The sequence below is a fragment of the Zonotrichia leucophrys genome, chromosome 1A, assembly GCF_028769735.1.
Source record: "Zonotrichia leucophrys gambelii isolate GWCS_2022_RI chromosome 1A, RI_Zleu_2.0, whole genome shotgun sequence".
Lineage (NCBI taxonomy): Eukaryota > Metazoa > Chordata > Aves > Passeriformes > Passerellidae > Zonotrichia > Zonotrichia leucophrys.
The window spans coordinates 69,760,192-69,781,422 of NC_088170.1; the positions used below are offsets into that span (position 1 = coordinate 69,760,192).

The 21,231-nt window shown below is 49.1% G+C and overlaps 1 protein-coding gene across 2 annotated transcripts in view; it reads right to left on the bottom strand.

The window, feature by feature from the left end:
• PLXNA4 (plexin A4) overlaps window positions 1–21,231 on the bottom strand; it is a 505,817-nt gene that overhangs the window by 105,980 nt on the left and 378,606 nt on the right. For both annotated transcript variants that reach the window (XM_064703091.1, XM_064703090.1), the window contains exons 6-9: window positions 19,059–19,182; window positions 15,314–15,467; window positions 11,919–12,018; window positions 8,348–8,462 (exon numbers count right to left, since the gene is read on the bottom strand). In XM_064703091.1, the coding sequence (XP_064559161.1) occupies window positions 8,348–8,462; window positions 11,919–12,018; window positions 15,314–15,467; window positions 19,059–19,182 (493 nt within the window). The remainder of the gene's footprint in view (window positions 1–8,347; window positions 8,463–11,918; window positions 12,019–15,313; window positions 15,468–19,058; window positions 19,183–21,231) is intronic.

Genomic DNA, 21,231 nt, shown 5'->3' on the forward strand with positions numbered 1-21,231 from the left:
TCCCTGGAAGTGTCCAAGGCCAGCCTGGACAGGGCTTGGAGCAACCTGGGATAGTGGAAGGTGTCCCTGCCCATGGAATGAGATGATCTTTAAGATCCTTTCCAACCCAAACCACTCTATGATTCTATGAATTAACACATCTCTGAAACTCTGCTGAAAGTTGCTGCAGAAATGGAACAATTTACCAGCCTTTACCCCTGCCAGCTGGATGACTGCAGGGCAGAAAGGCTCAGAGATGGCAAAAGATACCCAAAAATAACAGAAGAAGCCTCTTCACACTTTCCTTCTTCTTCACCTCAGTGCAAGTCATCGTGACTGGCAAACAACAGCAAATTATCTAATTTGTTTTTACGTGTTCAAAGGCTTCTCATGAGCAGCCCCCACTATGAGATCACAGCTCCAGGAACTAAGGATGGTACAAGCACCCATTAACTGGAAGTGCTTACCCAAATCAGAAGGTGTGAGGGAATCAGGGGCACGGAAAGGTGAACGTGTCCAAGCCAACTCAGAGTCAGAAATACAACTCTCATCTGCTGAAATCAAACCTGTGGCTCTGAGCAGCATTTTCATGCTCTAACAAGGCTCCCTGAACAAAGGGGAGCTTTTTGCCCAGCCTCCATTTTCTGTGTTTAATTTCCTCTCATCATTATCTGAAGCACCCCCTCTGAAGAGGATGTACCCACTATAGGACACATCTCCTTTTCTGGGAAAGTGCTGTAATGATGGATGGGGGCTGAAATGCCACAGCCTGAAATGCCAAACCACCAGGAGTCCCAAGGCACAGCTGGATCCAAACCACCAGCTGCAGCCTCCTCCTGGATTACCCGTGCCTTCCCTGGGCATGATGCAGAGCAGACCAAACTCCATTACACGTGCCTGGAAACCCTTCTAGGAGTGAAACAGATGCTAAACACCAACCCCCTGTGCTGCAAGTGCCACAAAATGTGTGCAGATCCTACCTGCATCAGGTGGCTGCCAGTGCCTCTGATGTCTCAGGTATGAAATAATATACATGACACATATAAAAGGTATATAAAATATGCCTTTTACATTATTTTTCATCTATTTTTCACATTCTGTGCTGCTTTAGTGTGCAGTTCTGAGCTTCATATTATGGGATGGTGAGCTCTGTGCACAGACCAGGGACAAAACAATTCCTGCTCCAGCTGGGCACCAAGGACAAATGCCCCAAATCTCAGCCCAGGAGCACAAACCCCGTGGTTGGAGAGAGAAAAACAAGGAGGGTGGGGCTGCATGGGCTAAAGCTGGAATGGGACAATGAACTGCAAGGTACAAATGGAGCAGAACTGATCCCAGGGAGAGACCCCGGGAGCGCTCGTGCATTTTGGGGCCATTTTGGGTCATCTTGGGTGCAGCCCTGGCAGGGCTCCGGTGCTGCCCAAGGTGCATCCATGGAGGAGATCCTTTGAATAAATCCTTACTTTATTTAACTCTGTCCAGCCTCTGCTCTAGCTCAGCCTTCTCAAGGCATCACCCCTGCCTTGCCCAGCAAGCTTCCTGCAGTTGCCATAGAAACTCCACCTCACACCCTCCCCTTAATGACAGACAGGTGCCAGGATAAGTGAAGGGATAATTGACAAGCCAGGAGAGGGTTTGGAGCTCTGGGATTGGCCTGGCTGGAGCTGTCATTGCAGCCCCTGAGAGAGGAGAGGTGCATTCATTTGAACAGGGATGGGTTTTCTCCTCTCCCCATGCTGAGGCTTCCAGCAGTCGCCTCTCTAGATGGGTTAAGTGAAGCTGGAAAGAGGAGAGGGATGAAAACTGAGCAGTTGCCACAGCAACTGCTGAAGATGCATCACCAGAAGGGTTTTTGATGCAAGGCAGCAAGGAGTTGGCCATGCTCCTCCCCAATGGCCCAGCAGGTCCTCTGTCCCCTCCCCAGTGCAGCCACCCCATTCACTGGGGTGCATTTTGGGAGCAGGTGGGTGCTGTGACTTCCTTCTGCACCTCAAAAAGAGGACAAAACTAAACATTTGGAGGGCCTGGAAACACGTCTGGGTTTTGGAGGCTGTGGGGCAAAGTCCCCTCTGAGTCTGAGAGGGAGCAGCAGGATGGGGAAGGCACTGCTGAGTTTATTACAAGGTCCATGATAAAGAGACATGGACATTAAACAAATAAATTGGGATGGGATAGGAATGGAACAGAATAATTTTCCCTAATGGAGTAGAATAAAATATTGTATTTTTGGTTCAAAGGGACCTACAACCACCATCCTGCCCTACTGCCTGACCACTTCAGGACTAACAAAAATTTAGAGCCTGTTACTAACGACATTATCCAAATGCCTCCTAGATGTCTGTCAGTTCAGGCATCATCACCCTCCTTCTTTCTTCCCCCTTCCTTCCACTCCATTTCCCAACAAACACCTCCCCAAGAAGGACCAGCAGCCAGGCAGAGCCAAATCAGTGCAGGGGTGATGGAGGCCACCAGGGCAGCTCTTGGTTCAGCCCAAGGCAGGAGCAAAGCCATGCTCTGCTCCTCAGCAGCTGCTCGCCAGCACGCAGCTCACAGGGCTCCCCATCACTCCTGACAAATGAATATTTGAAGCAGTTGTTCCTTTTATGTGGGCTTTGCTGTCATTAGCACGTACAACTCCACATAAAACACCTCAGTGAGAGAGATCTTTTCTTCTCTCCCCTTTTTAGGCAGCAGATGAAAATCCTTTTAATGAAAGGCTTGTTTGGGGGAGAAAGAAAAACACATGCACGCACATGTCGGCTGAGCAGGGAAAGATGAAAACCTCCTTCAAGGTAATTAAATTATTATGTATCTGTTAAACCTGGTGAATAACAGATTTGTTATCTAGGCTAGCTTTTGGCTTGTGCCATTTTCCCCTCCTTTTTTTCCCTACACAAAGCTAAAATCCTTGCGAGGCCTGGAACAAGATAATGTTCATCTCAGAGAAAAAAGTACAAATAAAAGATTTATTCCTTTATCCCATCAACTCAAGCAGGCTATCCCAGCATCCCATCCTTTTACAGAAACATTGATATGAAAACTCCTCCCTGGATCAGAGCAGATCTGAATGGGGACAAGACAGATGATGTAATCAGCATTGGGTAATTGATATATTTTATCTGATATCTAATTGAAACCACAGGTGTTGTTTCTACAGCCCCTGTCACACTGGAGACCCTCAAATCCATTGTTTTACCCCTCTTGCCTCAGTTTCCCCCCAGTCCTTGTTGACTCTCTTGCCCATTTACAGAAGAAGTGGCTGAGTTTGGGGATTGTGTCAGGTGAGGGCTGATTTCAGAACAGGAATCTGCAATGCAATGGTTTGTGCTTAGACTCTGAGCTTGCACTCTGACTTCAGCTCTGGTCAGCAGCAGATGCCAAAAGCAGAGACAGGATGACAAAGAAAAACCCCCAGAAGTCCACTCCCTTCTATCTCTGAGACTAATTCTCTCTACTTTTGCCATCGGCTCTTTGGGAAAAACAACAACAGCAGCAACAACCCACTCCAGTATTAAAATGTCCTTTTTCCCTCATGCTTTCCCTTCCTGCCTCAGTAACAATAATATCAGCTCCCCTTTCTAAAGCAAGAAGTCACTCAGTATATTTCAAGTGAGTGGGCCTGGCTTTAAAAACCATGCTGTAAAGGGAAATTACACGCCAAGGTGAAGTATTTCTTCTACAAATCATCTGGGGACATCATGAACCCTCTGTGATTAAGATCAGTGCCATAATCATAAATACTCCTGCTTTATGACTAAGCTGGAGCTCTTCACTGGAGCAAACCTGGGCTTTCCCAAAGCTCCCAGAGTGGCAGATCCACATCTGTTACAGACAGAACTGATTCACCTGACAGGTAAGAAAGTCAGATCTCAGAGCTGATGGTGAGGGAACAGACATTTTCTGTCCTTTCTCCATCTCTGGTTGTTTTGCCATTCCCAGCCTATCCACAAGGCAATTCAAAGGCTGCCCTTGGGTGGAAGGTGACAGCATTTTCTGGGCAATGTGGGTCACTGCCAAAGCCTTTCTGCTGTCCCTCTGGGTCAGTCTCACATCCATCCAGCATCCTGCACTAACCAGCATCTCACACTACAAGCGAAAACCCCAAGATCCTCTCAGAAAACATGAATAAGGCCTAGATGAAAGGCTGAGCCCAGAAATTTGTGAGGCATCCTAAGGAAATGATGGAATCAGGAGGACACAAGGGCACAACCTTCCTTAGAGAGCACTCCAGACTGGCCCAGGGCTGAGGGGTGCCAGCCCGAATGAGCCCATTTGCAACCCAGACCATCTGGAGAGTGGAAGCCTCTTCCCACAGGATGGCAAGATATTGTACGGGCAAAGAGAGAAAAAACAATCACCTGAGGGTGGGCATAGCAAGAGAAGGTGAAGGCCACAGTGATGGGGAGGGGGAAGGCTTGGTGTGCCAGCACTGATGGCTCCAGAGGGAAGGAGTTTCTGGCATGGGTCCATGTGACAGAGCAACACCAATATTTGTTTTGGGAAGATGCCTGAGTTAATCTGCTCAGCAAACTCATGGAGAGACAGCAAATGGGATGGTCCAACCACCTGATACTTCCCAGGAAGATTTACTTAGCAGGTACTCATGCCTGGGTGGTGACAAAACCTTCCCTCTCCTCATCCTCCAAGACTCCAAATGCTGGTAGAGGAAAGGATTGAAAGGAGAATGGATGTGAGAGGACGGTGAAAATAGAGCCACTGTTATAGTGAGGGTGACTTTGAGTTCTGCTGAAGATGAGGACAGACCTGGGTCTTGCCAACCAAGTGAGTCACGTTGCACCACCAGGAACCAGGGAAGGTCTGGGTGTCACAGACATCTTTTATGAAAAATCCTTTCCTTAGGATTTTTCCTCCTGAGAAGCTGAGAGGACTCAGGAACAACATGTAAACAACGATTATCTGCTGCTGTGGAATGCAACAGGTGCATCTGTGATTGGCCCATGTTCATTGTTTCTAATTAATGGCCAATCAAACCCAGCTGGCTCAGACTCTGTCCGAGCCACAACCCTTTGTTATCATTCCTTCCTATTCTATTCTTGTCTAGCCTTCTGATGAAATCCTTTCTTCTATTCTTTTAGTATAGTTTTAATGTAATTTATATAATAAAATAATAAATCAGCCTTCTGAAACATGGAGTCAGATCCTCGTCTCTTCCCTCATCCTAAGACCCCTGTGAACACGGTCACAGTCTGGGCTGGCAGTGAGGAGCCAGGCTGGGCTTCTTCAGGGAACTGAATGGTTTCTGTTGTTCAGAGAACCCACTCAAGTGCACAGGACAGAAAATGATAGAAGTGCAGGTGACAGTGAAAAACAGGCAGTGGAAGTTTTGGTGAGAGCAGTGAGTCAGTGAGAAGATGGCTTTGAGGAGAAGCGTGGGAGATAGACATTCCTTCAAAGTGCCATTTGACAAAAAAGAAAAAAAAAATCAAAAAACAACCTTTCTGGCCACAGAGTGATTGCAAATCTGTTTGTCAGAGGGCACTTGTGATGCCATCCTTCCCCAGCCCTTGGGAGGCACAAACACACAGAGAGAATGAGAAGGAGCCTGAAGCTGCAGGGCACTTCTCACACTGCCAGGCACAAAGCAAGCTCTGAAAGTTCTGGGAGTTGCAAGCCCTTTATTCTTGCAGATTTTATCATTCCATTCCTTCCTCTGTGGAGCAGACAGCAAAACCAGCTCCTGAGTTTAGCAGATAATTCCAAATGTTGGATCCCAGAGGAATGAGATCCCATTTGTGCCCAGAGAAGGCAAAGAAATGCTGCAGCCCCCATTAGCAGTGAGCAGTGTAACATCCCTGATGCTGTCATTGCCTCGTAGATCAGTTGTGGCTTTCCAAGGTCAGGTCTGTGCCTCTTCCTGCTGCCATCAAAATCTAACTTTTACAAGATCAGAAAGGGAGTACACAAAGCTTAGCAGGGAATTCTCTGTTAAAGGGGGTAGAAGAGACGAACAGCAAACTCTGCTGACAAAGCCCCCCAGAATGGAGCTGCCTCCTGAAGAGGACATCTTTCAGAAACAGAACTAGACAGAAGAGAGGTGATGAAGCTAAAACCAGGCAGAGTTTGATGAATTCCTGCCTCTCCTCAGCTCTGCAGAGCAACACCTTGGAGAGAACAAAGCAAAGAGCAGTGGCTGTGCCACCCCCTGTCCCTACCCTAAGAAACTGGGATAACTCTCATGATCTCCTTTCTGGTGGATCAGGAGATCCACTGAGGTTTGTGGGCATCTCACTTTGGGCAGGGGAGCTGGGATGGTGAGTCCTGTGCTTGAAGCACACCAGAGGAGAGCAGGGGTGGTGGTGGTGACATGGCACAGTGGAAAACTGGGACAAAGTGTCCCAGAAGATCCCACTGAGTGAGAAAATGAGGTTCCCACAGTGCCTGGAGTGGATGGGACAGGAATCTGTGGCCAGCAGGACTGGCCAAAGTGTGACAAGGCTTTAGAATAACCCAAATTTTGGAATAATAATTTGGAATAACCTTGGGCTGCCTCTCCTCACCCCTCCACCACCAAGCTCAGGGCATCAAACCCTCCAGCTCCTCAGCACATTTTCCAGTACTTCTACAGAAAATCCTGAATCCTGGCAGGTGGAGAACTCATGAGTATTTATGGCTTTTCCCAGTGCCAGAGCAGGTCAGGACATCTGATGCAGGACATCTCAACCAGCACAAATGTGACAGCTCCACCAGCATTTACAGAAGGGGTGGGAGGGAATGGCAATGTCACAGACACTACATGTGGCACCAGGAAGGAATTAGTGATTTCCTATTTGTATTCTCCTTGCCTGCAAGGGCTCCTTGCTTACAACACCAGCCAGGCAGCATTTGCAGCTCTGTCTTAAGACCCAAGCTCCAGTTCAGCTCTGTCAGTGGCAATCTGGGGGGCAGCTGGATGCATCTGCCATTAGGCATCAAACCCACAAAGCCTCAGAGGTGTTCCAAACAGAGCTGGAATCTACTGAACCCCGGCCAAAGCCCTAAATTCTCCCCTGGGGTTGGTAACCTCCTTCTCTCTTGGAGAAGATGCACACCCAGTGTTTACCATCCCTGCCAGAGCTTTGGGGCCAGGAGTTTGTGATGAGTTTCCAAGGTCACACACTGTTGAATTATGCTCTTTTCTGACCCAGAGATGGGGCAGCTGATAGGTGTTTAAAAACTTTTATTCCATTCTCAGTCTCATGTGAAGAGTGAGACAATACAGATGTTATAATTCACTCCATCACAATCAGAAGCCAATTATTTCTTAATTCCAATGCATTATAAGTGTTTCTTGGTCTATCAGCTTTAGCCACACCATGCTGTAAATGCCTTAAAGCCAATCATCTAAAATTAGCCCTGGTGGGTCCCACTGCAATGCATCTTTCACAGTTCTATTTCTCCAAAGCATCCACTCTTATTTGCAAGGCCACCCTTTGGAACTTGTTTCCAGTTCCATTTCTCTTTCAGCAATGTCTGTCCCATTCTAGGGCATTCCTAAGTCAGCATTTCTCATCTCAAAGTTTGCATACAGATGTGAGCTCTCTGTCACATTTTGAGAATTCTCTACAAATCCATTTTCCACACTACACTGCCTGTGGTGTGCAGGAGGGAGGGAGGGATCAGGTCCCTGGGGTGTGGCAGAGCAGAGAGAAGAGGAGATTCCTGCAGAGAGAATGGGGAGGGCGAGCAGAGGAGGGAAAGGGTGGGACTGGAGATGGAGAAGGCTTTGTGGGCTGACAAGGCTAGCAGGAGCAGGGAGGTCACTGTGCCCTGGTGGGGTGCCCAAGGACCCAGTGCCACCTGGCTGTGCCACAATGGAGGGCACAGCAGGGAGGTCACAGCTCTGCCCTGGCACGGGGAGGGCTCAGCTCCAGGGCTGTGCCAGCTCTGCCCCCTCAGCCTGGGCAGGACCTTGGGACACTGAGCAGGGCCAGAGGGGCAGCGGGGCTGGAGAGGGGCTGGGACACAAACGCTGAGGGAGCCCTGAGGGAGCTGGGGGTGCTCAGCCTGCAGGAAAGGAGACTCAGGGTGCCCCCAGCACTCCCACAGCCCCTGAAAGGTGCCTGTGCCCAGCTGCCCTTGGGCTCTGATTTCCCAGCCAGAGCACACAGCCTGAGCTGGGCCAAGGGAAATCCAGCTTGGAGAGCAGCAAAAAGCTTTTCCAGCAAGGGGAAGAAAGTTCTGCAATGGCTGCCTGAGGAGGGGGTGCAGTCACCATCCCTGGGTGTGTTTAACCAGCCTGGAGGTGGCACTGGGTGCCAGGGGCTGGGCTGGGCTCCATGGGCTTGAAGGTCTCTCCCAACCCAGGGATTCTGTGAATTCTGTGAAGGTGACACCAGCCCTGAGCATCCCAGGTGTGTGGTGTGCCTACCTCAGGCATCTTGACTCGTCCCTCCTGGAAGGAGCAGGAGCTGGGGTCGTGGGTGCACACGTGCCGGTACTTGCACCAGTGGCAGCGGTAGGGGCTCTCCACGCATGACAGGCACCTGCAACAGACACAGAGAGCAATCACTCGGCCAGCTGGGTCCTTAAATTTTAGTTTTTACATTTCCCAGCTCCTGCTCTGCATCAGTGTGTAGCTCCGAACTCCCTGCAGTGCTTGTGAGCTCTCCTCACAGTTTGGGCACACAGAACAATCCCTCTGCCCTGAGAACCAAGGACACCTCACAGGCCTAGGCCTGAAAAGTACTAACAAAAGTGAACTGGGAGGAGCAAACTGGGGGAATGTGACTCCATCACCTGAAGCTGCAATTGGACAATTAACCTCTGATATGCAAATAGACCAAACATATCTGCCCAAAAAACTCATGACCATCATCCATCTGGGGTCCGTCTTTGGTGTAGCCTCTGCCAGGTTCTTGCACTGCCCAGGGTGTATCTGTTTAATGCCTTTAATAAATCCCCACTTTATTCTCTAGTTCTGTCCAGCCTCTGGTTTAGGTAGTCCAAGGCATTACTGACAGCCTTTCCCAGACGAAAATGAGAAATGTTCTCCACAGCCTGGAGAATTGTTTTTGCAGGAGGACACAGGCTTTGCACTGACCCAAAGAGCTGGATTTGCTCTGGCCTGAGCTGGCTGTCACTGGCATCTCAAATGTCTGATAGGATTAAATAATTTAGATTGTATTCATATCACTGCAACTAGAGGAATAATAAATATTTATTATATTTTGGCTGCTCTGGGCACCAAAAATCCAGTCTGGTTAATTCTCCCACACATGATACAGAGGCCAGAGACAAACTGGGATGTACCAAAGCCAGAAAACTAAAGGTGAAGCACGGAATTTTCTCCCCCTGGGTCCCACAGGTTTCTTGGTGTGAGTTCTGAACAGGGTGATGAGGTTCCTGCCAATATATTCACTCATATTTTTCATCTCAGAGGACAAGTAAAGACTACTGGAGCAGGTACCTGGGAAGCAGAGGGCATATTTAGGGCATCACCTCCTCTGGGTGCAGGAAAGAGCCATTCTCTCCATCTTACAAGGTTTTGCTCTCCTGTGCACAGAGCCAGGGCTGCAAACACCTCCCCTGGCTGTGTTACAGCACTGACTGGACCTACATCACACTTCCCTTTCAATTTAATGTGATGTCTGCTCAGCAGCAACCAAACCCTGCTCTCTGCACAGTCCTGGTCATTCACACTCTGGAGACCTTCATGACAAACACCTGGAGGGGCTGGAGAGTGTCCAGGGAAGGAAATGGAGCTGGGGAAGGGTCTGGAGCAGCTGAGGGAGCTGGGAAGGGTCTCAGCCTGAAAAAAAGGAGGGTCAGGGGGGACCTTGTGGCTCTGCACAAGTCCCTGCCAGGAGGGGACAGCCAGGCTCTTGTCTCAGGTAACAAGTGCCAAAATGAGAGGAAACTGCCTCAAGTGTGTCAGGGGAGGTTTAGATGGGATATTAGGAATTTTTTTTCATGGAAAGTGTTGTAAAGCACTGGCACAGGCTGCCCAGGACAGTGGTGGAGTCACCATCCCTGGAAGTGCCAAAAAGAACTTGGGAACAAGGTTTAATGGTTACCATGGTGGTGGTGCTGGTTGACTTGGGCTTGGTGATCTTAGAGGGCTTTTCCAACCTTAGCAATCTTCTGATTCTATGAGGGCTTTTGCAACCTTAACAATTTAGGGGTCTTAGATGGCTTTTCCAATCTTAACAATTTTATGATTCTATGAAGGCTTTTCCAACCTTAACAATTTTAGGTTGGGCTTCTAGAGGGCCCAACCTTAGAGGGCTTTTCCAACCTTAACAATTTAGGGGGTTTGGAGGGCTTTTCCAACCTTTAAAATTTTCTGATTCTATGCAGCTGCAGTACCAGGAGGGTACCTTGAGGAGACTTCAGGGAAGTGAATTTTCCTGGTCCTTCTATGCCACTGGGTTTTTAATGGGCAGGAGAGAAAAACTCCAGAGCTCCTGTGTGAGCCCAACAGGCAGACACACCCCCTCTCTCCTGTCTCTGTGAAATCTTTCTCAACCCCAATCCACTCTCAGCTCTGGTACAGCAACTTATTCTTCAAATTGGTAACAAGTGCTTGCTCTGATATATCGAATTAAAAATGGATAGCGTATTATAGTTTGTCAAGTAAGAAACCAAAACACGCCATAAATATTTAACAGCACCATCTCTGCTGCTCTCCCCCCCCTTCCCCAACACTTGCTTTCTGACACTGTTTGTCAAAGCAGCAGGAACATGGAAATAAGATTTGCCTTTCCTTGTGAATTGCTGAGCCGCAGTAATTATCTGCTTTTGGCACTTGTGACGGCTCAGCGGTGGGGACAGAGCCACTCAGCCTTGCTCAGGGCTGGAGCAGCCTGCTGCAAGGGCATCTTCTGCAGGCATTTGGGGGTCTGCTCCACTGGGGCAGCTCCTGGGTGGCAGCAAAATCTGAGAAAAACGGGGTGTGAGGCAGGGAAGGTGCTCACATTGTGGGTAACGTGGTCTTGAGGGATCAGATGGGCTCAGTGCCTGTCCTGCAGGAACCATGAGCTTTATTTTTCCAGGTTGGGGGATTTAAGTCTATGTTAACCATCTACGGTGGGCTACTGGTGGGACTGGCAGCATGGATGAGGGTTGGAGGTGCATATGAGGAGCAAAAAATCCACCAAAAAATGAGCAGTAGGAAAATAACGGGACCATGTGTGTGGGAATCCACAAAATTAGAAGGTTTTGGGAAAGCTGCAAAAGGCAGCCTCAGAGACAGCAGAACTGTGATTAGAGCTAAGCAGCAGCCATGAGATTGGTCAGCAAAAAAAATATTTTAACTGTAGAAAAGCAAGCACAAATAGAACAATGGTCTATGTATTAACTCTTGTCTAGAATAACTCTCTAAGCTACAGAAAACTTTATCTAGCAAGATATTAGGAAGGTTAATAATAATAAAAACCTTAATAATGGAGCTCTGTGGATTGTGTTTTAAGGCTTACAAGCAGGTATTGTATTCGAAATAAGCAAGCATTGTTTAACCAAAGGTACCTGTGCTTACAGTGGTTGGATAGAACTGCTGTCAATGTGCTTTTGCTTTGTGTGATTGGTCAAAAAACTTATAAAGTAAGTTGTGACATTAAATTCTGTGTCTGCTGCCTGGGATGTGAGCTGCTGGCATCTTCCCATTGTCATAACCATGGAATGAGGCTGATGCTGAAAAATAAAACAGCTCAAGGCATGTTCCACAGCAGCCCCATCTCGTTCATGATTTGTACAGAGACCCCGGCTGGCGTCACATGTGCTGATGGCACAATTCAGTTTTGACTCAATTCTGTGGCAAATTGCTCCTAATTTGATGCTCTGCCTGCAGATTGAGTGGTCCCCACACTCTGAGTCGTCTCAGGAGGGACCTACCATTGTGGGCATCACACAAGTGACCCCAGCCCCTGGTCACCTCCACACTTTAACATCCTCCTGAGGGACACGTGCCCACGAGAAACTGGTACCAAAGGAACAGAACATACGAGTTGTGGACGCTGCAGTTGTAGAAGACAAAGCTGGTGCTGGCAAAGGTCATCCCCGTTTCCTTGGACTTGAGCTGCAGCTGGACAATGTGATGGTCGCCTGGAGGGATAAATAGGCACATCAGTGTCACAGACATCTTTTATGAAAAATCCTTTCCTTAGGATTTTTCCTCCTGAGAAGCTGAAAGGCCTCAGGAACAAAATGTAAACAATGATTATCTGCTGCTGTGGAATGCAACAGGTGCATCTGTGATTGGTCTCATGTGGTTGTTTCTAATTAATGGCCAATCACAGTCAGCTGGCTCGGACAGAGAGTCAAGCCACAAACCTTTGTTATCATTCCTTTCTATTCTATTCTTAGCTAGCCTTCTGATGAAATCTTTTCTTCTATTCTTTTAGTATAGTTTTAATATAATATATATCATAAAATAATAAATCAGTCATCTGAAACATGGAGTCAGATCCTCAACTTTTCCCTCAACCTGTGAACACCATCACACATCAGGGTATGACTGCTCTGTTAGCTCTGCTGGCCAGGCCACCAACCTGAGCCTGGAGCTGTCCCACAGCACCTTGGCTGGGCTGTCCTCAGTACAGATGTAAAATAGATGTAAAAAGTGTTATAAATTCCTTCTAGAGCCCAGTTCTCCCACAGGTACAGTATGTTTTTGCCACTGGAAATTATTGTGCCTGGTAGCAGAGTCTGGACTGGAGGGTGACAGCAGATCCAATTTCAAAAATGTGGTGACTGAATTCATCTGGTAGGAAAACCAAGCTCAAAGAGTGAGTGCAGATGTCTGGAATTTGGAGGCCATTAAAATATAATTTTGTCCTTAAAGTTGGTCCATACCGCTGGTTCACTCAATGTTCCCAGAGAAAAAGAGCATGTGGACATTCCTTAAATGTTCACTCGCCCCACTCACCCTAAGCTTCATTCTCCTCAGCCTGTGGCTGCAAAGAACCCATCTCAGTGTGAGAGGTGTGAAATCCATTGCACTTCCAGAGGGATCCAGCCATTTCTGCAGCTTTCCCTTTTCACCTCAGCTCCTCCACACCATTTCTCCATCCCTTTGCCCAATGCTCCCAAGCTGGGCAGTCAGCTGCTGCTTCTCCCCACAGTTCAGAGAGGGCAATCAGTGGGTGCAGTGGAAGTGACCCAGGTTTAATTCAAGATTTACCTGGGTGGCCCTTTCCCTGTTATTTATAAAAGGGCACAGAGTAATAGGACAAGGGGGAATGGCCTTAAACTGAAAGAGGACAGATTTAGATTGGATATCAGGAAGAAATTCTTCCCTGTGGGGGTGGTGAGGCCCTGACACAGGTTACCCAGAGCAGCTCTGGCTGCCCCTGGATCCCTGGAAGTGTCCCAGGCCAGGTTGGACAGGGCTTGGAGAACCCTGGAATGGTGGGAGGTGTCCCTGCCCATGGCAGGGGGTTGGAATGAGATCATCTTTTAGGCCCTTCCAACCCAAACCAGTCTATAATTGCAGAATTTTCCTCCTCACCTAAAAGGTTCATTAGTCAGTGAGGCCACTGCAAACTTGACAAGGGGTCACAATCAGCACCTGGTGCTCACTCACCCACCTTGGGGCACACACACCCCACACACTCCACTGGACACCTCTTGCTTGGCCCTGCTGCACATCTGCTCTGCCATATTTAACAACTTTGCCAGAATCTTGCAGGTATTTTAAACCAGTATATGAGGATTGGATAGGTGTGATAGTCGCACATTCTTTGGTTCAAATCCAGCCTCTGGCACTGTGGGGAGAACTTGGTTTTTGCAGAGGTGCAGAGCAGCAGCTCTGAAGCTGAGACAAGCTGCAGGTGCCCTGAAAGCAGATAAATCTCTCCCTCTTTTCCTGTCTCCACCTTTCACTGCTGTTTTTGTTTGCTGGTTGATGATAGCCTGGCCTGGGACAGATGTCCATAGCAAGGAAAGAATTTCTGGTGCCTGTCTTGGTAAGCAAACATGACTGATAACTCAGTGGGATTTGAGAGTGGTGACAACCTCCTGGGAGCTTGTTTTGGGGCTGCAGTGCAGAGCACAGCAGCTGTGTGCAGCTCAGGGAGAGCACAGGTGATGGTGACAGTCCCTGTCACCTCATTTTCTGTGGTCTGAGGATCCCCAGAGGGAAATTTTACAGCAAATTTTCACAGGAAGCCAAGGACAAAAATTGGCAGCATCCTCTCTGTGTCTCATGGAGGTGATAGCAGGGTCAAGGTTTTTGTAATAAGTCCCTGTAAAGAGCCACAGGAATTCTTGAAATTACCCAGAAAGTTTGTTAGAAAAGGGAAAGAAAAAAGTGCAGGAAGTTGTGGATAGGGGAAGCACCCTTGGAGACAAGGCATTTTTCTGTGCTGGACCACTGTGGGAGAAGGAGCCAGAAGCAAATCTGGAACAGCTGAAGGCAGTAAAGGCCAGGAATGGAGACAGAGAGCTGAGCACACAGACTTAAATCTGGGAGGAGCAGGGTGAAATTACAGGCAGTACAGACAGGATTGTCCATCTCTGCAGGAATTTCTGTCTGTTACAGGGGATGAGATGTGTTTGGAGCCTGTACCCCTGGTGCGTAACTCCAGCCTGGCCAAAAGGAGAGGGAATATCTCACATCCATGTCATGTCTCTGCTGGATTTGTGCAACTGCCACTCGGTGGCAGCCTGCAAACACCTCGTGTCACACGGAGGAGCACCTCAGGGCAGATGCTGGGGCTGCAGCTCAAGGCTGGCGCTTCTGAAACACTCTCACATCCACAAAACTTTGCCATGATGTGCAGCTCCAGAGTCCCTCCTGCTCTCAGGGCTTTTCTTGCCATCTCCTCAGGCTCTCAGGAGCCAAATCCTGCTTTGTGAGGATGCAGGATGATGCCTCAGGTTTTAGCTTTTATTTTTTTCACATTCTGATCTGCTTTAGTGTGTGGGTCTGAGCTTCACATTATAGGATGGTGAGCTCTGTGCACAGAGCAGGGAGACAAAACAATTCCTGCTCCAGCTGGGCACCAAGGACAAATGCCCCAAATCTCAGCCCAAGAGCACAAACCCCGTGGGCTGCAGAGGGAAAAACAAGCAGGGTGGGACTGCCTGGGCTGAAGCTGGAATGGGACAATGAACTGCAAGGTGCAAATGGAGCAGAACTGATCCCAGGGAGAGACCCCGGGAGCGCTCGTGCATTTTGGGGCCATTTTGGTTCATCTTGGGTGCAGCCCTGGCTGGGCTCTGGTGCTGCCCAAGGTGGATCCATGGAGGAGATCCTTTGAATAAATCCTTGCTTTATTCTGGAACTCTGCCCAGCCTCTGCTCTAGCTCAGATTCACAGGGCACCAAGGAACAGATGCAGGGTGTGGGGTGAGGATGGGAGTGAGAGGTGCAGGTGGAGGAGCTGTGGGGTACTCACCATTCTCTGTGATGATCTGGGGCACCTCCTTGGCAGCTGGAGAGATGCACTGGATCTGGCTGCCCACCACCAGCCCATCCATCTCCGAGAGGTCCTCGAAGGTGCAGTTGACTCCTGCAGACAGCTCGGGGACGTTGTAGGTCTCCAGGACCAGCTGCAGGCAAAGACGGAGGGAGAGAAGGAGAGGCAGGAAAAGAGAGAAGAGAGAACACTCAGCCAAACACCAGAGCTGGGCCAGCAGGAGAGAATTACACTGGAGAGGTCGCACAAAGAGCCTCTTGCTAGAGAGAGCATCCTCCTTCAGCAGAAAGCAGCGACTGGGGAGAGGGAAGAGTGAGGAGGGGAGGGCACGAGATGCTGGTGCTGGCACAGGTGGCAGGTGGCTGTGCAGGGACACCTGCACAGTGTCCCACTGCTGGCTGGGAGGTGCAGGGCAGGGAGTGCTCGCTGTCTGTCATGCAGGTGTCAGGTTAGGCAGGGAGTCTTTGGAGCCAGCCGTGGGTCCCAAGGCTGTGGTGGCCCCCAGGGTTTCTGAGGAAGGTGACTGCTACTCACAAGAGGCACTCTGCAGACTCCAGAGAAACTGGAGCGCTCCAGTCTAACTCTCTACGGGCTGCTCTGCCAGCACCAGCAGGGGGGAGCACTCTGTCCCCAAGTTTCCTGTGTGAGGAGAGTCTAGTTACAGCCTGTCACAGACCTCTTTTATGAAAAATCCTTTCCTGAGGATTTTTCCTCCTGAGAAGCTGAGAGGCCTCAGGAACAACATGTAAACATTGATTATCTGCTGCTGTGGAATGCAGCAGGTGCATCTGTGATTAGCCCATGTTGGTTTGTTTCTAATTAATGGCCAATCACAGCCCAGCTAGCTCGGACAGAGAGTCCGAGACACAAACCTTTGTTATCATCCTTTCTTTTTCTATTCCTTGCTAGCCTTCTGATGAAATCCTTTCTTCTAGTCTTTTAGTACAGTTTTAATGTAATATATATCATAAAATAATAAATCAGCCTTCTGAAACATGGAGTCAGATCCTCATCTCTTCCCTCAACCTAAGACCCCTGTGAACACGGTCACAACAGCCTTCAGTCCACCACAAAATCATCCCCTGTCTCTGCAGGCACAGAAACCTCTCCTGCCCATCCCACTGAAGAACCAGCTGGCTCCTCGTGCTATCCTGGGGTTCCATATGGGAAAAAAAGCCATGAAGGAGGATTTGCTTGTGTTTTTGGAGTTCGCAACACCCTCTGGCATTGCTCATGGTCATGGGAAAACAAATCTCAGGGCCGGTTTGCACCATGTCCATGCTTTGGAAGAGCACAGTCATGCTGCCAGCTTCCCAAACAAAGGTCCTGTCCCACAGCTCTCCATCACTGAGGGTCCTGCTCAACTCACCAGGCCATGCCTGAACACAGAGGGCACCCTAGGGGACCCCAGCACCTGGTAATTGGCGTAAATTTAGTGGTTTTGTGACCAAACACTGGAGCCAACCACTCAGCACAGGCTCAAATGCAGAAGTTTTCCACACTTGCCTCATCCCTGAGCTGGCTGAGGTCCCTCTGAGGTGACAGCCACTGAAAGGAGACACAGGTGCATGCTGAGGTGTTGTTTGTACCAGCACAAAGAGCAGGGGTCAGTCCAGGTGACAAAGCAGGACACATGAGAAGGTGACATAGCACTCAGTGCTCCCACATAGTGTGTTTTCCTCTCTTGGGGAAAGGCTGGAGCTGTTTCTCCACACTGAGGACCATCAGGGAGGAAGGCTGAGCAAACAGGCCTTAGCCCTGGATGCCATTAAACCTTTGTGAGAGTAGGATCATTTGGGGGCCACGGGAATGGCAGTGGGAAAGGTGATTATTTTTTTGTTTCGGATGGGGAACAGGAAAAAGGTTTGGTTGTTTGGATGGGTTTTGCACTGAGGCTGAATTCATTCTCCCTGCTAGCAGTGGAATCTGGAATCTGTCCTCTTAACCAATCTCCCTCTGGGCATGGGTGATGCAGGAGGAAGCTGTGCCATGCAGAAGATGACACTGGTGGGTACACCAGTGCTTGGCCACAAGTTCCATGAGCCAGTGCACACGCCAAGCAGACAAGAAGTCCTACATCCCACATTCGTGGGACAGCAGGGAAAGCATGGAGCCTTCCCTCAGCAAGCAGCTCCTCTCAGAGAGCCCAGAGCAGTGAAACAGACTCAGGTTAGATTTTCCAAGGCCCTGTTAGTGCCCAAAATTTAAAAGCATGGCTGATCTCACATGGCTGCTCTGCCTCCACTGTCACTGACACTTTGCTAGAACTCAAGATCCTAGCATTCCAGATTTGAGATCTGCCAAGGACATCATCAACCCTCTGTTTGTTCCCCTCCTGGTTTGCCTCTGGTGATGGGATGAGCTGGGTCACCAGTTTAGCTGGGACTGGGCTGAGACTTCCATCAAAAGGCCCATGCATATTGTTGGGTAACAGATGATGGCAACTTCTGATCCCAGCAGCTCTGGGCTGACTCACCCTGGGAGTAACCCAGAGGAAAAGGTCTCTTATTCTGTTATCATTTTCAGTCTCCCCGAGCCAGCCAGTCCCCCAGGATTTATTCCAACATGAAAGAATTCAACAGCTACTGAGAGAATACGGAAAGGAAACCTTGAACTCCCAGAAGAACAAAGAACTTAAGATGTCTCAGATCAGTTTTGTTTGAAGCCTGGGGAAAGTAAAGTCACAGCAAAGTTAAGAGGCTGAAACAAAGCAGCAATGATTGGACATGCAGGCTTTGAAAGGCTGATTTCATTATCCCTGGAGAAATCCAAACTTGTCACCTGCTGGAAGGGGTCTGGCAGGTACCTAAATTCCATTTAGGCCTTTCAGGGTGTGGGGCTAATGACCAGCTTGTCTAGGGATGGAGCTTTTGGGGCCTGGTTTATTAATTTAATTGCAGCCCAAATTAATATGGTCAAAAAGAGCACTGGTAGCCTGAGAGAAATGGGGTTTTGTCTCCTTCTTGGAGCATGTTGGGATCTCACCACATCTGGTGCTGCTGCCATGAGTCAGGAAGGAAACCACAAACTGGTCAGATCTTCAGCAGAGATTTCCTGCCTCAAGCCCAGGGATTATCGGAATCATCTGCTGTGCTGCCAGCATTCACTGTGTGGTTTCCTTGGCTGCTGCCTGAGTAGCTGGAGGCCAGAAAGGTTAAACCTTGTGCTGTGGAAGGTCACAGGAGACAGCAGGAGCCCTGGAAACCTCGGGTTCCTCTGCGTAGCATCCTGCCTCTCTGCTCTGCATGCCTAGTGCTGGACCAGGATGGGCTTCCTGGGGGCTTAGAAGGAGATATTTCCATCCAAAATGATAAGAACTTGGAGCTCGCTGAAATAACTCATATCATCCTTCACTTGGCTTTCTTCTAGAATGCAATTTCTAACCACAAAAATGTCCCTTGCCTAAAGCTATTCATTAATTCCTCTCCCATGGCAACACAAAACGCTTGCAGGACACAGAGTCCCTTCAGACCTGTCCTCACAGACAAGAAGTCAGACTCTTCCTAGTCCACTTCAAGACTTCTTAACAAATAACCAATAGCAAAGTGTCAGAGAATAACCAATGCCAAAACGTCTTCCTGTGGCGAATCCTTCCCTGTGCCAGCAGAGCCGCTGGGGAACTTAACGGAGTCTGGAGAACCTCTTGCTGCTGAATCCCTGGATCTGCCACGTTGCACGGGCATGTAAAACCTGAGGGGATGGGGCAGGGGTTGTCATTGCTCACCAGAACGTTGTACTGGGACACGGAGATGTTGTTGGGGTGCACGGTGAGGCGGACGCACTGCTTCATCTCCGAGGCGAATCTGCGCGGCTCGCTGGAGCGCTCGCACCGCTCCTTCCTCGTGCAGCTGGGGAAACACGAACACACAGGGACAGGGTGAGCACACAGCCAGGCTGGCAGCGTGGGGACAGCCCTGGGCAGTGGGAGCAGCACTGTGGGATAGAAAGTCGGCTCTGTGCTCTTTGGGAGGGCACAAGTGGAAAACCATGCTCGCGCCCTGGCGCGCTCCGGCTCATGGGATGGTGGGGAATATCCTGAGCTGCAGGGTGTTATAAGTAGAAAGAGCTGCCCATTTTTTTAAAAGGTTGCAGAGTTCACAGGTTAGGCAGTTGCTGCCAGGGTGGAGTTCTAACTGTTTTTTTTTGTAATCACCTGTCATTTTCATTAACTACCTGTCATTCATAGTTAAGAATTCCCCCTTTTGTCCAGTGATACCCTGCTGCTTCCTAGAGGATGGCACCCAGATGGTGAAGAGGAGGGGACATTGGAGTTGGCATGCAAATGACATTGGATCCAGCATGCAATGGGAGAGACCCCTCACCAAACCTAGCCAAAAACTCCTAAAAACAACGAGCTGACATGAAATGGATGAATCAAAGTGATGTCTAGACGTGAAGAACAGAATCTAGTATCTGCTAAGACCCTTTTTACCCCTCACCTTAACATGTCAGATAGACAGAGGACCTCAAATGTTAAACCAGGAAAGCAGGGAATCTCCTGATCCTCTCATGAGGAGAGAACCCCCAGCTCTGCCCACAGACCAGTGGACAAAGCTGCACTCTTCCTCTTCCTCCTCCTTGGAGTCCCTCCTGGGAGTAGTGGTGGTGTGAGCACGGACCCATTAGTTTTCCCCACCCGAGCTGATCACTTTTAATAAAGGCATTAAAAAGGAGAAAGGTCTCCTGCCCGTGTTTATTTCAGTTAGTGTGGACAGAAAGTCAGCTCTTTGTGCTCTTTGGGAGGGCACAAGTGGAAAACCACACTTGCGCCCTGGCGCGCTCATGGGATCGTGGGGAATATCCTGAACTGCAAGGGAACCACAAGGGTCATCATGCCCAACTCCTGGCCCTGCACAGGACATTCCCAAGAGCCCCACCACATGCCTGAGAGCATTAACTCTGCTGCTGGCAGCTGTGGGGTTGCTCAAGCAGACTGAGGAGTCACAAGGAACCTATAAGAGGAGGGAGAGTGATGGGTGAACGCTCCATCCCAGCTGCAGGAATTCTCTGTCTCCCCACACACCAGCACAACCTTCCCTGGGCCAAACCCCCAGCCCTTCAAACTCTGCTGCCCAAGGGCTGGGGAACACCTCAGGCAGGGTTGTCCTTGTAGGGAAGCCATGCACAGCCCATGGTTTTTGTCCCTCCTGAGAATGCTGCACACTTGTGGTGCCTCTGGGCTGCTGGTACCTCACCTCTGGGACGGAGCCAGCCCCCAAGCAGTTATCCCTGCAGATTAAGGAGTTTTTTGCATCTGCCTTTGTGGGATAGACCAATAAATACTTATAATGTATTGTAATTCAGAAGTAGTTAGGTTCTGATTCTGATGGTGTGAATTATGACATGCGTGTTGTCTCACCTTTCTCATAAGACTAAAAATAGAATAAAAGTTTTTAAAACACCTCTCAGTTGCCCCATCTCTAGGTCAGAAAAGAGTATAATTCTACATGTCTTGAAAATGGCTGACTAGAAGTGCTGAGAGTTGAATCTTAAAAATTCAGGTAAGTGACAGCCCAGTGAAATCTGTGTGCACACACTTGGGCTGCACAAATGCATGAAGTTCACACCACTCATTAATTGTTGATGTTTTCAGTGCTGTCACTACCCCTCATCTCATCTGTGAGGTGCAAACACCACCCAGAAAAGTGGATTGGTGGCTGTTTGCCCCATTTCCACCCAGGTTTGCACTCGTTTAACATAAACCACATCTGTAATTCACTCCACACCCGCTGCCAAGGCCACTGCTCCAAGGAAGGTGTCTGCTTGGAAATCCACAGGGTTAATCCAAAAGGACAGCTCCAGCTGCATGCCAATTACCTCCTGCCATTAAGTTAATGTTATGGACTTGCACAGGGTGTCTTCAATGGATTTTGTTATTAGCAGTGCTATTACCCCCC